This window comes from Heloderma suspectum, chromosome 2 (assembly GCF_057233095.1).
Source record: "Heloderma suspectum isolate Gila_16-S chromosome 2, 16-S_ref, whole genome shotgun sequence".
Classification (NCBI taxonomy): domain Eukaryota; kingdom Metazoa; phylum Chordata; class Lepidosauria; order Squamata; family Helodermatidae; genus Heloderma; species Heloderma suspectum.
The window spans coordinates 37,354,899-37,372,139 of record NC_139459.1 but is presented as its reverse complement, the minus strand read 5'-3'; the positions used below and the strand labels follow the sequence as shown (position 1 = coordinate 37,372,139).

The following is a 17,241-nucleotide window of genomic DNA, read 5'->3' as shown; positions in this document are numbered from 1 at the left end:
CAGTACTTTTCCAGCTGCGCTGGCTGCCAGTCCATTTCCAGGCCTGATTCAAAGCGCTGGTATTAACATTCAAAGCCCTTAATGGCTTGAGGCCAGGTTATCTGAAGGATCGCCTCCTCCCATAGGTGCCCACCTGGACCATAAGATCATCCTCAGCAGTCTTTCTCCGTGAGCCCCTGCCGAAGGAAGTGAGACAGGTGGCTACCAGAAGAGGGCCTTTCTGCTGTGGCACCCTAGCTGTGGAATGAGCTACCTAGAGAGGTTTGCCTGGCACCTGTGTTGTACTCCTTCCGGCGCCAGGTGAAGACCTTTTTATTCTCCCAGTATTTTAGCATTTTAGCTTCCTAGTCTTTTAGCGTTGGTATTTTAAATCTGTATTTTAAATCTCTGCATTGCTGCTAGGTTTTATTCTGGTTGTATTGTTATATTGTGTTTTAATGCTTCCATATTTTATATTGTTTTATCCTGCAGTTTTTGGTTTTAATTTCTGTAAACAGCCCAGAGAGCCTCAGCTATTGGGTGGTACAGAAATGAAATTTAAAAAAAATGTTAACTACAGCTGACAACAGTCATGACTGAAAAGCACTTTTTCCAGAAATAGTCATGGTAATAGCTACCAGCTACAGTATGTCTGTAACCACCTCATTCACATGCTACATTTGTCCATGAAAATGCATATCTGTACGGTAAAGCATGTATTAATCACATCTTTATATACCATTAAATAGCCAATGACTTACTCGTCTGTAGTGAGAGTGTAGGTTGTTTCAGTTTGTATTTCTCTTCCAGGAGTCCAGCTGCAGGTAAGAGTGTAATTGCTATAATACATGCAGGAAATATTTCCAGGTTTTTGTGGCAAAACTATAGTCAAGAGAAACAAAAGAATAGATATTTCATGCATTTCTGTGGCCAGTTTCTCATTGTAAAAGGACAACTGTATTGCGGCATTCAAATGTTGCTGTTCACAAAAACTTTTTTTCAAGACTACAAAGAACTTTCAATTTGAACAACTTTCCATTAAAGGAGATGTAGGATATATGAGGATGTTTATCTGATCTAAGTAATTTTTCTTCAAAAATAAACTAAAATTAAAAAACACAATACGTGACACTAGTGATGGGAAAACAAACTACTCTAATTAAACATACACAATTCCACCACTTCCTCTTAAAAGATTTCTTATTGATTTGACATCACCCCTACACTGTGGCATTAGGGTGTCATAAATTCCCTATTTTTTATTTCGTAATACTTCCACAAGTATTGCATCTTTATACATTTCATCTTCATGCAAAGGCTTAGGGACACTTCAGATATGACTTATAGATTTTGCCTGCTTTCTTCATGCCACTAAATATCTTATGTAGATAAGACACTAAATAAGTCACTGAGAATCACATATTTTTAATTAAAAGCAGATGGGGGGGTTTCAATTTTCATTGGGATGGTAGCTTTAACTCTTTCCTCTCCTGTCTGTCATAGGACCAACAAAAATCCCACCAACCCACCCCAGCCCCCGTGTCTTCTATTAGCTCCAGGAGAGAAGCTCCCACTGGTACAACTCCTGTTTATTTGTTGCTTTTATAACCCAACCTTTCCTCCAACAAGCCCAAGCAGGATATATGATCCTCCTCTCCATTTCATCCTCACAACAACCCTGTGAGGTAGGTTAAGCTGAGAGTCAGTGACTGGCCCAAAGTCTCCCAGTGAGCTTCAAGGCCAAGCAAGTAGCGACTAGAACCCCGGTGTCCCAAGTCCCAGTCCAACAACCTGTCCACTATGCCACACTGGCTTTCTAATCTTCTGAATCCTTCTCTAGGATTCAACCAAGGGTCAATCTACATATGGGTTTTTTTTCTGTCATGATGTATGGCACACAGCATACTTGGCAAACTTTTTCTCACACTATTTCTGCCCTTATATCACAGATTTCTTCAGACTACTTTTATGATGGTTTTTTAATGTCTTGCAGTTTCCATGCAGTATTTCATTTCATTTATTATATTTCTATGCCACCCCATAGCTGAAGCTCTCTGGGCGGTATAAATCATGGTGTGTGCTAGCTTTGCAGCGCTGTAACTTATTGTGGTGGAAGTGGTTTCAGCCTATAGCACTTGTTCGGCAACCTTTCTTCCCACCTTCACCTTTCACTTTCTGGAGGGACTGGTTCTATGGGGAGGAAGTAGGGATCTGGTTCTCCATTTGTTGACCACTGTCAATGGGGGAGTATCATCAGCCATTCAATATTTTATTTTTGACAATATTTGCCAATCACACCTACACAGATACACAGCTGTGAATAACAATTTTGTCCTATTAATTTTTTCCTGTGCGGGTAGAGAGCTTGGTTGGTGTGCTTTGAAAAATATTGTTAAAAAATATTAAATGGCTGACCAGGCACCTTTGCAGCCCTATAAGCAAACCTTGCTCTGATGAGAAGGACGGTGATCAGCCTTTCTTGACAGCTTTCCTGCCTCCTTCCCCTGAAAAGCTTCCTCCTCCCCCTGCCATGCCCACTGAAACAGAGAATGAAATCAATGCTACTTCCCCTCACTTCCCTGCCTCCTTTGAAGAAAAAAACAAGTTTGGAATATCTTTTCAAGCCTTACCAGTCATCCCCCTTTTCTTTTCATTTCCATGCTTCAAAAGACCACTAGCTGACAACATAGTGATACACAAAGTGATACACACTCAAAGATAAGTCACATTGACTTCAACGGTAATGAGGGCTCCAAGCAGGGCAAGAAGAAACTGTGCTTGGGATATAGCAATAGAGAGAAGGACGCATTGGCTTTTGTCTTGGTTTGCAGAAGGTGTGGGGAATGCTTTTTTGGTAAACAGGGAGAGGAGAGCCTAAGGTGCACTTTATGTAACTACTGCATCAAAACGTTCTCTGGTGTGCCTGCAATGAAACTTCTTATATCTCTCCCTCCCACTTAATGGAATGCAAGCATTATAAAGTGACATGTGGCACATATTTGTGTTACAAAGTGATAAAACTCTGCTCACATGAACCTTCCAAGTTCATCCAACTTATCCCACAGTTACAGCACTATGCACTGGTGTATTGCACCTGAACACCTTATAAACACAGTAGATACTGCTCTGTATTTGTTGTGTTACTACCGAGCAGCAATTGTGTTTGAAAAAAATACTGGCACAGCAGAGTCTCACAAAGAAAAGGGTCTGAAATGTAGATTCTCTCCAACTGATAAGTTGTTGTTCAGTTGTTAAGTCGTATCTGACTCTTCGTGACCCCATGGACCATAGCACGCCAGGCCTTCCTGTCCTCCGCTCTCTCCCGGAGTGTGCTCAAGTTCATATTCATTGCATTGGTGATGCTATGTACCCATCTCATCCTCTGCCGTCCCCTTCTCCTTTTGCCTTCAAGCTTTCCCAGCATCAGGGTCTTTTCCAGAGAGTTTTCTCTTCGCATTAGGTGGCCAAAATATTTGAGCTTCAGCTTCAGTATCTGTCCTTCCAATGAGCAGTCAGGGTTGATTTCCTTTAGGATGGACTGATTCGACCTCCTTGCAGTCCAGGGGACTTGTAAGAGTCTTCTCCAGCACCACAGTTCGAAGGCATCAATTCTTCGGCGCTCAGCCTTCCTTATAGTCCAGCTCTCACAGCCATACGTTGCTACTGGGAAAACCATAGCTTTGATGATATGAACCTTTATCAGCAAGGTGATGTCTCTGCTTCTTACTATGTTGCCTAGATTTGCCATAGCTTTCCTCCCAAGGAGTGTCTTTTAATTTCGTGGCTACAGTCACCATCTGCGGTGATCTTGGAGCCCAAGAAAATACAATCTGTCACTGCTTCCATTTCTTCCCCTTCTATATGCCAGGACGTCATGGGGCCAGATGCCATGATCTTAGTTTTTTTAATGTTGAGTTTCAGACCAGCTTTTGCACTCTCCACTTTCACCCTCAACAAGAGGCTCTTTAGATCCTCTTCGCTTTCTGCCATTAGGGTGGTATCGTCTGCGTATCTGAGGTTGTTGGTAATTATCCCGGCAATCTTAATTCCAACCTGTGATTCATCCAACCTGGCGTTTCTCATGATGTACTCTGCATATAAGTTAAATAAGCAGGGTGACAATATGCAGCCTTGTCATACTCCTTTCCCAATTTTGAACCAATCAGTTGTTCCATGTCTGGTTCTTACTGTTGCTTCTTGACCCTCGTACAGGTTTCTCAGGAGACAGGTCAGGTGGTCTGGTACTCCCATCTCTTGAAGAATTTACCACAGTTTGTTGTGATCCACACAATCAAAGGCTTTAGCGTAGTCAATGAAGCAGAAATAGACGTTTTTCTGGAATTCTCTTGCTTTCTCCATGATCCAGCAAACCTTGGCGATTTGATCTCTAGTTCCTCTGCCTCTTCGAAACCCAGCTTGTACTTCCAGTAGTTCTCGGTTCACATACTGCTGAAGCCTAGGTTGTAGGATTTGGAGCATAACCTTGCTGGCATGTGAAATGAGCACAATTCTATGGTAGTTTGAACACTCTTTGGCGTTGCCCTTCTTTGGAATTGGAATGTTAACTGACCTTTTCCAGTCTTTTGGCCACTGTTGAGTGTTCCAAATTTGTTGGCATATTGAGTGAATCACTTTAACAGCATCATCTTTTAGGATTTTAAATAGCTCAGCTGGAATACTGTCATCTCCGCTAGCTTTGTTGTTAGTAATGCTTCCTAAGGCCCACTTGACTTCACTCTCGAGGATGTCCGGCTCAAGTTCAGTGACCGCACTATCATGCCTATCAGGGACATTAAGATCTTTCCTGTATAGTTCTTCTGTGTATTCTTTCCACCTCTTCTTAATCTCATCTGCTTCTGTTAGATCCCTGCCTTCTTTGTCCTTTATCATGCCCGTCTTTGCACAAAACGTTCTCTTGAGATCTCCGATTTTCTTGAAAAGATCTCTAGTCTTTCCCATTCTATTGTTTTCCTTGATTTCTTTGCATTGTTCATTTAAGAAGACCTTCTTGTCTCTCCTTGCTATTCTCTGGAACTCTGCATTCAGTTGATAATGATAAGTACTGATAAGTACAAACTGTTGCTTAACCTCCATCATTCCAAGGAAGATAAATAGTAGGTTTGCTTAGCGCCTGATCCTAACAATACTTATTTAAAAGTAAATACCATTGATTTCAATATAATTTTCATACAAGCTAGTTTGCTCAAAATTGCATCCTAACAGTAAGAAGTATACAAAAAGTTCAACTTACCTGCTAAACAGAATCCACAAAGCATTGTCAAGATCCACAGCAAAGAATAGAACATTTTATTTAGAATACTTTTGGCCAGCCAGAAAATGCTGTAACAAAATAAAGATATTATTATTGTTGTTGCAAAAGAGTCAGTGCTCCTATATTATTTGATTTATATCCCACCTTTCCAACAAAAAAATGGTGCCCAGGTAAATTTCTATCTGGTTAGCAAAATTAAATATTATCATTTACAATGAAAACCAATTAGTTCTACAGTTCTCTTTTCTTAGCTAAATTTCCATCTGGGAGGTGGAGGGAATCCAATAGATAATATTGTGTTTTTCTGACATAATCATTTTACTATTGCTTCAATATATTTCATGGCTGAGCCCTGAAAATAGGTTCTTATGATGAACCTCAACTCTTTTGTCTCTATAAATGTTACTGGAGCAATGCTGAACTTTTTAAATGGGCTACCTATTTAGTGTGGTTGAACGCTTCAAGAAAACTTCCAAACTACAGCCATTGGAGGCATTATTTTGCCATTATGTAATAATAGCCTGCTTTTTAGCAGCATTGCATGTGTGTGTGTATATATTTATATAGATATATATAGATACACACAATGCTGAAATTACAAACGCCCATTAGACACTATTCCTGTCCCAAAGATTTTGGTTCAGTTCTCTGTGCTCTGGAAAACAGAGTCCTAATTCATTTAATCACAAAGGTTAGGGCCTATTAATCCTGTTAGCAGCACTGGCTCCTAGCGTCTCTGAAATCTCAACATCCCTTACTATTAATGTGCATGCCCCCTGTTCCTTCTTGTTGGCTCCTCCGGCCTGTGTGTTGGAAATGATCTATAATTTAGCCTCACGTTTTTCCTCATGGGAATGGTATTGCAGCCCAGGCTAGGCTCTGATGGCCTTACAGGCCTGGATAAAGTGTGATGTGTGGATAACGTCAATATATAGCTTAGTTACTAGGTGGCACTGGCTGGAATCAGGGTTTTCCCCTTACTGTTTTGGTTTTGTTTGAGACACAGTAAAATTATTTTCTAACTTCCAGGCTGGTATGTCCTCTAAGCTTTCTGACAAGTGACATTAAAGAGTCTAAAGGCCAGTTTAGCTGGCTGGGGAATGCTGGGAGTTGTGGGACCTTTTTTCCTGTCTAAGCATGCATAAGATTGCGCTCTTAACCTCTAGTCCTTGTAGGGGCAACAAAGTTGTTGTAAGCGGTAGCCTAAGCATGAAAGGATCCCAGGAAGAGTCGTATACCCTTCAAAAAAGCCATTCATGTGTTTTTCTCTCTCTCTTTAACTTGCAAGGCTCAAGCAAACTGTCCTGGGACTGTAGAAGTGATGGGAAGGATACTCTGGCATTTGCCACCAGTTAGAGGAACACAGGCTACTGGGTAGTTTTTGCATGAATGTAATCAAGGGGTAGGGAACCTCAAGCCTGGGGGCCTTATCCGCCCCTACAGGATCTCCCTGATGGCCCCGCCCCTTTCCCTCACTCACAGATCATTTGGTGGTTCCCAGACTTTTGTGCTGTTTTTCCCTGTTCTAAAGAACAATATTGTTTAGGAACCTGGAATGTAAGATCAATGAATCAAGGTAAGCTGGAGGTGGTCAAACATGAGATGGCAAGACTGAACATCGACATCTTGGGAATTAGTGAACTAAAATGGACAGGCATGGGCGAATCTAATTCAGGTGACCATCATATCTACTACTGTGGGCAAGAATCCCTTAGAAGAAATGGAGTAGCACTCATAGTCAACAAAAGGGTGGGAAAAGCAGTACTGGGGTACAATCTCAGAAATAACAGAATGATCTCAGTACGAATCCAAGGCAAACCATTCAACATCACAGTAATTCAAGTCTATGCCCCAACCACTGATGCCGAAGAAGCTGAGGTTGATCGGTTCTATGAAGACCTACAACACCTTCTAGAACTAACACCAACAAAAGATGTCCTCTTCATCATAGGGGATTGGAATGCTAAAGTAGGAAGTCAAGAAATCACCAGGATAACAGGCAAGCATGGCCTTGGTGTACAAAATGAAGCAGGACAAAGGCTAATAGAGTTTTGCCAAGAGAACATGCTGATCATAGCAAACACTCTTTTCCAACAGCACAAGAGGCAACTCTACACATGGACATCACCAGATGGTCAATATCGAAATCAGATTGATTATGTCCTTTGCAGCCAAAGATGGAGAAGCTCTATACAGTCAGTAAAAACAAGACCTGGAGCTATCTGTGGCTCAGATCATGAGCTGCTTCTTGCAAAATTTCGGCTTAAATTGAAGAACGTAGGGAAAACCACTAAACCATTCAGGTACGACCTAAATCATATCCCTGATGAATATACAGTGGAGGTGAGGAATAGATTTAAGGGATTAGACCTGATAGACAGAGTGCCTGAGGAACTATGGACGGAGGTCCGTAACATTGTTCAGGAGGCAGCAACTCAATCCATCCCAAAGAAAAAGAAATGCAAGAAAGCCAAGTGGCTGTCTGATGAGGCTTTACAAGTAGCTGAGGAAAGAAGGGAAGTGAAAAGCAAGGGAGAAAGGGGAAGATATATCCAACTGAATGCAGAGTTCCAGAGAATAGCAAGGAGAGACAAGAAGGCCTTCTTAAATGAACAATGCAAAGAAATCGAGGAAAACAACAGAATGGGAAAGACTAGAGATCTCTTCAAGAAAATCGGAGATCTCAAGGGAATGTTTTGTGCAAAGACAGGCATGATAAAGGACAAAGAAGGCAGGGACCTAACAGAAGCAGCTGAGATTAAGAAGAGGTGGAAATAATACACAGAAGAACTATACAGGAAAGATCTGAATGTCCCTGATAGCCATGATAGTGCGGTCACTGAACTTGAGCCGGACATCCTCGAGAGTGAAGTCAAGTAGGCCTTAGGAAGCTTTACTAACAACAAAGCTAGCAGAGATGACAGTATTCCAGCTGAGCTATTTAAAATCCTAAAAGATGATGCTGTTAAAGTGCTGCACTCAATATGCCAACAAATTTGGAACACTCAACAGTGGCCGCAAGACTGGAAAAGGTCAGTTTACATTCCAATTCCAAAGAAGGGCAACGCCAAAGAGTGTTCAAACTACCGCACAATTGCGCTCATTTCACATGCCAGCAAGGTTATGCTCAAAATCCTACAACCTAGGCTTCAGCAGTATGCGAACCGAGAACTACCAGAAGTACAAGCTGGGTTTTGAAGAGGCAGAGGAACTAGAGATCAAATCGCCAAGGTTCGCTGGATCATGGAGAAAGCAAGAGAATTCCAGAAAAACGTCTATTTCTGCTTCATTGACTATGCTAAAGCCTTTGATTGTGTGGATCACAATAAACTGTGACAAATTCTTAAAGTGATGGGAATACCAGACCACCTTACCTGTCACCTGAGAAACCTGTACGAGGGTCAAGAAGCAACAGTAAGAACCAGACATGGAACAACCGATTGGTTCAAAATTGGGAAAGGAGTACAACAAGGCTGCATATTGTCACCCTGCTTATTTAACTTATATGCAGAGTACATCATGAGAAACGCCGGGCTGGATGAATCACAAGTTGGAATTAAGATTGCCGGGAGAATTATCAACAACCTCCGATATGCAGATGATACCACCCTAATGGCAGAAAGCGAAGAGGATCTAAAGAGCCTCTTGTTGAGGGTGAAAGAGGAGAGTGCAAAAGCTGGTTTGAAACTCAACATTAAAAAAACTAAGATCATGGCATCTGGCCCCATCACTTCCTGGCATATAGAAGGGGAAGAAATGGAAGCAGTGACAGATGTTATTTTCTTGGGCTCCAAGATCACCGCAGACGGTGACTGTAGCCATGAAATTAAAAGACGCTTGCTCCTTGGGAGGAAAGCTATAGCAAACCTAGACAGCATAGTAAGAAGCAGAGACATCACCTTGCCGACAAAGGTCCGTCTAATCAAAGCTATGGTTTTCCCAGTAGTAACGTAGGGCTGTGAGAGCTGGACTATAAGGAAGGCTGAGCGCCAAAGAATTGATGCTTTCGGACTGTGGTGCTGGAGAACACTCTTACGAGTCCCCTGGACTGCAAGGAGGTCGAATCAGTCAATCCTAAAGGAAATCAACCCTGAGTGCTCATTGGAAGGACAGATACTGAGGCTGAAGCTCAAATATTTTGGCCACCTAATGCGAAGAGAAAACTCCCTGGAAAAGACCCTGATGCTGGGAAAGACTGAAGGCAAAAGGCAAAAGGAGAAGGGGACGGCAGAGGATGAGATGGCTAGATAGCATCACCAATGCAATGAATATGGACTTGAGCATGCTCCGGGAGAGAGCGCAGAACAGGAAGGCCTGGCGTGCTATGGTCCACGGGGTCACGAAGAGTCGGACACGACTGAACAACAACAACAACAGGTTGAAATGCCTCTCCTAAGCTTCGTTACTGGCAGCAAGAGCTTTAAGTTAAAATATGGTAGGGTGGGGTTTTTCTTCTGTATTTTGACCCCACCGCTTTTGCCTTTGGACCCATCCACCACTGGAATGTGTCTCCTGAGTACTTCTCTGAAATTGAATTCGGCCCTCTGGCTGAGATTTGCCACTCCTGATTTAATCTATTGTAAGCTGCCTTAGGGGTAATTTGATTGAAAGGTGTATAAGAGAACAATCCAGTGGCCCCTAGACAGTCTCTGGGGGACCATTGGTTTTGAATTCCTGGATCCAAGGCCAGAGACAGCACTCCAACCTCAGATCCAGGAGTCTGAGCTCCCCTCCCCACCAGCACACACCAGCTGCCTCTCCAAACTCGCAAACCCGACCTGCCTCTCCGAACTCGCAAACTCGACCTCGGAGAGGAGGGAAAGGGGGCAGTTCTGTGAGTGGGGAGGGGAGGAGACCAAGGCAGCTGGCTTACAAAGCGTCCTCCAGCAGCCCCAGCTTCCTTCCCTCCCGCACTGCAGTAGACAGGCAAAATCATCTGTCTAGTGAACACGCAGGGTGAAAGGAGCACAGAGGCAACCGTCACTTCTGCATGCCTCCCTCCCTGCACAGGATGATTGTAAGCCTCCAAATTCAGTAGTTTATGATCATCAAGGGCACAACCCATAGGACTGCACCCTAAATCTTGAAAATAAATAAACAGAACCTTCCACATGCCACTACAATGTACTGAAGCCCCATTAAGTGGCAGGGACTGCCTTGTTTTTTAAACTCTGTTTAGAAATTTGAAAATTCTAGATGCTTTATAAATGATACATTATAATATTCACTTGTTTCCCTTCACCTTGAATCTTAAGAATTAGATGGTCTATAAATCAAAATAGTTTAATAAATAAAAAAAATGATACCACTTACTTGATTAGGGCCTTATTTTTTTCCTAAGAAATACATAGAAGAAACAACATTTATTGTTTCTTAAGATATACCAGATATACTGAAATGTGCATTGTTAACCATATCCTTAGGAAACAAATACTAACACAATGGTCTCCAGTGCCGGAAAAACGGCTATATAGTTTCACAAACAATCAAAAGTGCTAAAAAGTACACAACAGCTGTACTGAATGCTTGAAAGCTAATGCACACTATACCCCCACAAAAGATGCACCAACTAAATTGCACAAATATGCCGCAACAAGGGATCGAAAAACTAAATTGTGCACCGTAATGAAACCCCTCCTCTCTTCACCCAGCCTATAGTCCCTCAAGACTAGAGGGGTTCGTCGTTGCCTCAGCCTAGGCAGGTTGTTTCCACCCACCTTAGGCTTCCACCTTTTACCACCTTTATTATACTCCTTTTTTTCCCTAGAGTATAATTGTGTGTGAGAGCTGTGCCCTTTTTTATTTTTAACTTCTACCTAAGTATAAATAGCGTGATGAGGACTTGAATACAGATTCAGTGTAAAAGAATTAAAATAATTTATTGAGATTACTATAAAGATTAAACTTTAAAAGATTTCTTGAATATGATGTTCTTTTTCTTAGTTACTTTATATGTTAACCTCTTAACCTAAGCTAAGCTAAACTAAGGCCTAAAACCACTAACCACCACTCCCTATCCCCAGGAGATGTTTTATCAAAACCCTCTCTCGTCTATCTTCAAACTGCCCCTTTTTACCCACTCTAACTCACTCCAGCACCCCCTTCCATCAGCACTCTCACTTACCAATCACAAGGGCCCAGGCATCAGCCACTCACACTGTTCCACACATTCTCACACACCCACCAGACAACCCCCAATCTACAGAGAAGCTGTCAACCCTTAACACTATGTTTAAACAAATAAAACCATGGAGCGGTTCCACCACATGCAATATACTGTTGGAATAGAATTCTATGGGCATCCAGTAATGTCACGTTTCATTGAACTTCATTAGATACTGCCAATAAATTACTAAAGTTCTTCCTCCATTTGCTGCAAAAGCATAACAAGCATATCCCCATATAGGATTCAGCTAAGTCAACTGACAGGTTTTCATTGGTTGTCTATCCCCATATAATGGTACATGAACTTACAAACAAAACTAAATAATGTGCTTTTAGAATTTATAATTAATTATAACGAAGTCTAAAGTTTTGTTTAAGTACCTTGTTACAGAGCAACAAATTCTGAATATAAACGATGGTATTCGCTGATAAGTAACAAAAAAACACACAACCCACCAACTGTTAAACTGTTTTTTAAAATCCCTTTACATTTTTCTTCATTTCATTCTGCACAGTTACATAGGAATCTACCGTATGAGCAATACCTTGGATTAAAAACAAATTCTTCTCACGAAAGGGATTACATTATTCAAAAATACATGTTTGGGCAGCATTTTCACAATGCATACCTTCCCTGCATTTGCATCACTGGAGAATGGGCTTTTCTAATGCAACGCCTACAGGCAACACTACATCTGCAAGGTCAGGCTGAGGCACCTGCAAAAAGCCCCCCCCCACCCTGCAAAAAAATGGCTGGGGGGTGAAGTGCACCCCCCACCAAGGACCCTTGGGGCAACAGGGTCCTTAGCGGGGGTGAGTTTTGCCCCACTGGCAATTTTTGGTAGGGAAACTTTTTCTCACCTCGTGCAAATGCATGGAGAAATTGCTTCATTCAGTTGCAGGGGGACTGGGAAAGAGAAAAAGAGGAGCCAGAGAGGGAGGGGGAGAGAGAGAGAGAGAGAGAGAGAAGAGCCAGAGGAAGGGGGAGAGAAAGAAAGAGGAATAGAGGAGTGAGGAGAAAGACAGACAGAACCGGGGGGGGGGAGCCAGAAGGAAGGAAGGAAAGTCAACAGAGAGAGGAGGAAAGAAAGAATAGCCAGAGAGAAAGAGTATGAGAGAAGAGAGCCAGGGGCAGAGAGGTAGAGCAGGAGAGAAAGAATTGAGGGGGAAAAGAAAAAAAGAAAGAAAGAAAGAAGAACCTCAGAGAGGTGGGAGCAGGAAGGAAAGAAGAAGAGACAGAAGGAAGGAATCAGAAAGAGGGAAGGAAAGAAAGGAAAAGCACGAGAGAGAGAGAGAGAGAGAGAGAGACAGAAGAAAAGCCAGAGAGTGAGAATAGGTACCAGAGAGAGAGAGAGAGAGAGGGAGAGACTCTAGACTGGGTAACACACACACACACACACAGATACAGGGGGCGCTCTCAACATTTTTTGAGATTGCCCCACAGCAGTGGTGGTGTCCAGGGGCACTTTTTCAAAATACCAAATGTGCCCACAGGCCAAAAAGGTTGGAGACCCCTACTGGAGAGACTACAAGAACCAACGAACACCTTCAGATATCTCAAGATATCTTAGTTGCATATAGATATAACTCCAACCAGGAGAAAGAGCAAGTTTTTCTGTTGCAGGAAAAGTCAAACACACATCCTCTTCCATCTATTTGTGTCACATGTGAATACTGTTAACACATGACTGAAAAATCATAAGAACATATGAAGAGCGCTGCTGGATCAGACCAAGGGTCCATCTAGTCCAGCATTCCGTTCATACAGTGGCCAGCCAGCTGTTGACCAGGAAGCCACAAGCAGGACAAGAATGCATTATCGCATTTGCAAGAGTTATATTCACTTTGCAGAACAATTTAACTGGTTTATGCATTCAGTGTCATCTCTAACTAAAAAACAACTCATCACAGACAGAACCTGAATACTATCCAGTATGAATCAGATTGTTGTTCAGTCGTTCAGTCGTGTCCGACTCTTCGTGACCCCATGGACCATAGCACGCCAGGCCTTCCTGTCCTGCGCACTCTCCCGGAGCGTGCTCAAGCTCATATTCATTGCATCGGTGATGCTATCTAGCCATCTCATCCTCTGCCTTCCCCTTCTCCTTTTGCCTTCAGGACAAAAGTCCTGAAGGCAAAATTGGAAGAGACTTTTAAGACAATTCTTAAAAGTCTCTTCCAGTGCTCAAATCAGCTGTCACATCTGCAAGTAAGTACATACGCAATTCATCCAGTTCAGATGAGCAATAGGGCATGACAACAAGTCCACATGAGACCCCTTATGGGAAGGGGAGAAAATCACAAATTGCCATTCATAGTTCACCATCGGCTCATAAGACTTGGTTACTCCCAATTTACGCTGTTCAGTATTTGGGGGAAGAGACCTGCTGATCTGATTATCTGAACCAACTTCCAGGGGAGACAGTTTACACCAGCCTTCGCCAACTTTGGGAAGCTGGCAGTGGGATTAGTGAGTTGCAGTCCAACAAATCTGGAGGGCAACAGGTTGGGGAAGGCTGATTTACACACTGAGCTGAGGAACATCAAGTGATGCACATGCAGATCAAGCCAAAAGCCAGTTCAAAGCCTTACCTGTCAAGACGTCCATAGAAGATTTCACATATTTGGCCGCAGCGCTAGAAGTAACAAATGAGAGCACTATTTGAGCAAGTCACAGCACAGAAACGCTTTGACCTGCGCTTTAGCGGTGCTCCCTGAAGCGTCCTCAGAAGGAACATCAAGAATCCGAATTCCTTTAAAGGAAATGAAGACTGAAAATTAATGCTGGTGTTTACAAATGTTTAAGCCCCCTCAGATAAGGTCCAGATTGAAAGACGTAATACTGCCACGCTAAACCTAAAACGGAGACATTGTGGAAACATTTTTGTTTGGTTGGGTGGTCTTCAAATCTTAGGAGTAAGAGGGGAAACGGTAACCGCGAACGGAAGAATAACGAAAGTGCGACTCCTTCCAACAACCAAATCACACTTGAGGGAACTTATGCAAGCAAGGCAAGGAGAAACGCAGCAAGCGAGGCGGGGAGGAGAAAAAGAGAACGTGAAACTCCCTTTCGGTTAAGCAATCCTCGGGAAGTGAATAACCACTTCTAGGGAAATTAAAGAGAAAGGAGGCGCTTTCGCCGTGGGAGAGAGAGCCCCCAACTCGCATCCTGGATGGGGATGAACGACGTGGGGAATCTGCTCCAGAGATCAGTTAAGAAGCCAGCCACCGACGCACGCTCACCGCGCGCCGAGCGCTCACCCCAAGGGCTAAAGCAGCGCCCGACGTCCACACGGCGGCCAGGCAAAGGACGACGCTCCACTTCTCTTTCTCCTTTCCGTCCTCAGTCGACGACGCTGCGCTTCCCGCCTCCAGCTCCTGGCACCGCCCACCATATTCCTCTCCCTCTGACACGCTTTCCTGGCAAGGGAAAACCCTGAGCTGTCCAGCTTGTCGACCACGGCAGTGGGGCGGAGGGAAGGGAGATATCATATCACCTGGCCACCATGGCATGGTGCCAGGCTAGTTCTCTTAGGGCTCAATCTTATGCATGTTTATACAAAAAAAAGAAGATCTGCAACAGTGCTGCGAGCTGCAGGATTTTTTTTTCTGTCTAAACATTCATAGGATTGCAACCTTAGTTCTACAACACGGACATAAAAACATAAGAAGAGCGCTGCTGGATCAGACCAAGGGCCCATCTAGTCCAGCATGCTGTTCACACAGTGGTCAACCAGCTGCCCATGGGAAACCCACAAGCAGGACATGAGTGCAACAGCACCCTCCCACCCATATCCCCCAGCAACTGGTGTACATAGGCATGCTGCCTCTGATACTGGAGGTAGCATATAACCATTAGGACTAGTAGAGCCAGCGTGGTGTAGTGGCTAGAGTGTTGGACTGGGAGCCAGGAGACCTGGGTTCTAGTTCCTACTCAGCCATGGAAGCTCACTGGGTGACTTTGGGCCAGTCACAGCCTCTCTCAGCCCAACCTACCTCACAGGGTTGTTGTTGTGAGGATAAAATGGAGAGGAGGAGGATTATGTATGCCACCTTGGGTTCCTCAAAGAGGAAAAAAGGTGGGATATAAATGTAATAAATAATAAATAATAGCCATTGATTGCCTTCTCCTAAATCCCCCCCTATTGTCTGGCAGAATGGCATGAAAGTGATGTGGCAACCTTCGCCAACCTGGTTGCCCTCCATATGTTTTGGACTGGGCAACCAGGTTGGGGAAGGCTGTGCTATGGGGTTTAGGCAAGGCAATGTGAAACGTACTCTGTCTACAGTGGACAGGTCTATTAATTCAACACTCTCTGGGCAGTGAACTGTACTCTGGCAAAATATATCGTTATTCTTTTGCATTTCCTTTTGTGACAAAGAGGGGAGAAAATCCATCCATAACAGAGTGCTCCCTACTATGAAAGTGTCACTGAAAACACACACACCCCAAATAACATTTATTAGGAACAGGTATCAGCCTTCCTTGAAGAGGAGAAAGGCAGCAGTGAATTTATCAGAAAAGAGGTACTCTTAGGGGGTAAGGTGAGGCTCCAGAACTACTTTTTTGGAATTTATTTTATTAGATTTATATCTCATATTTTCATCAAATGATCCTCAAGCCAGCTTACAATAGGTTATGATGTGAATACACATACACACATGATAGATACAACACTGTCAGTGTTCCCTTTATGACCTGGAACCCCTGAGCAACTCCTTAAGGATCTCTTGCCTCCTTAAGAGTCCTACCTCCTTTCTTTTAAACTTCCCCTTCCCAGTAATGCAGGGTTTAGGCTGTAGATGTGGGGTGATTGACACTCTAGACACGGGGTTTGACTACAACAGTTTACTGGTAAATTAAATTAAGCAAATCACAACTAAAGGTATTTACACAATAGGGCTGAGTGATACAAAAGGCATGGATGGAGCAATTCTATGGCCGCTAGTCGGCAGCTAGACGGCCATAGGATATGTGGTTTTCTGGGAACCGACCTTGGAGCCCACACCCCAAGGTCAGTTCCTGGAGAACCAACCTTTCCCCCCTTCAGCGCTGCTGTTCCAGCACTACTGGAAATTGGCTGTCTAGCTGCAAGTGCAGGGCAGGAGAAGCGCAGAGGGAACAATCCTCTCCGTGCTTCTCCTGCCCTGCATTGGATAGTTGGCCACCTCCGAGTTCGGAGGCAGCCACCTATCCCCATAGGATTGCGCCCTAAGAGAAAATAAAAGCTGCACAATGCAAGTTCCTTTACCCTAGCTGTACTTAAGTTCTCCAGGCTGCTTTGTCTTGCTGGCTCTTCAGGCTCTGGTCTCCCTGACTCTGACTCTTACTACTCTCTCGCTCTCTTTATATTCTCTTCTTCCTCACAACCAGAAGTACCGCTCCTAACCTGAAGAAATGAAACTTAACTGGGAAATTGAAACTGAAACTTAACTAGGGAAATGAAACTACCCCTCTCAGGGATATCCCCTCCCACACACACACAAAACTCCAGGCCTGACCTTTTTCCTTGCCTCTGTAGGCCTCAGACCTTCACATCTCCCCAACCCCTTTAAAGTGGAACAATTTTTCTTAACCAAAGAGAATTGTGAAACATCCAGCTTAACAGAAGGCAACAAACCAGTCATTACTTTCAGGAAAGACCATCTGCAATAACATTCTCCTTCCCTGGGACTTGATCAGTGTTCATCTGGAATTTCTGTAACTTCCAGACCATCTCTGGAGCTTTGAGTTGGTATTTTGCATAGTCTGTATCCATTGCAAGGCATGGTGATCAGTCCATAAGGTAAATTCCCATCTGAAAACATAGCGTTTGAGCTTCTCT

General features: G+C 43.5%; 1 protein-coding gene across 3 annotated transcripts in view; it reads right to left on the bottom strand.

Annotated features, from left to right (window-relative positions):
• Positions 1-14,802, bottom strand: part of IL31RA (interleukin 31 receptor A) — a 60,533-nt gene extending 45,731 nt beyond the window's left edge. The window contains exons 1-4 of one of the 3 annotated variants that reach the window (XM_084833265.1): positions 14,678-14,802; positions 14,009-14,169; positions 5,231-5,319; positions 741-861 (exon numbers count right to left, since the gene is read on the bottom strand). In XM_084833265.1, coding sequence (XP_084689391.1) covers positions 741-861; positions 5,231-5,285 — 176 coding nt within the window. In that variant the 5' untranslated portion in view covers positions 5,286-5,319; positions 14,009-14,169; positions 14,678-14,802. Of the gene's footprint in view, positions 1-740; positions 862-5,230; positions 5,320-14,008; positions 14,170-14,659 lie in introns of all 3 variants that reach the window. The other 2 variants (XM_084833263.1, XM_084833264.1) reach the window with 2 other exon arrangements.
• Between the last annotated feature and the right edge of the window lie 2,439 nt (positions 14,803-17,241).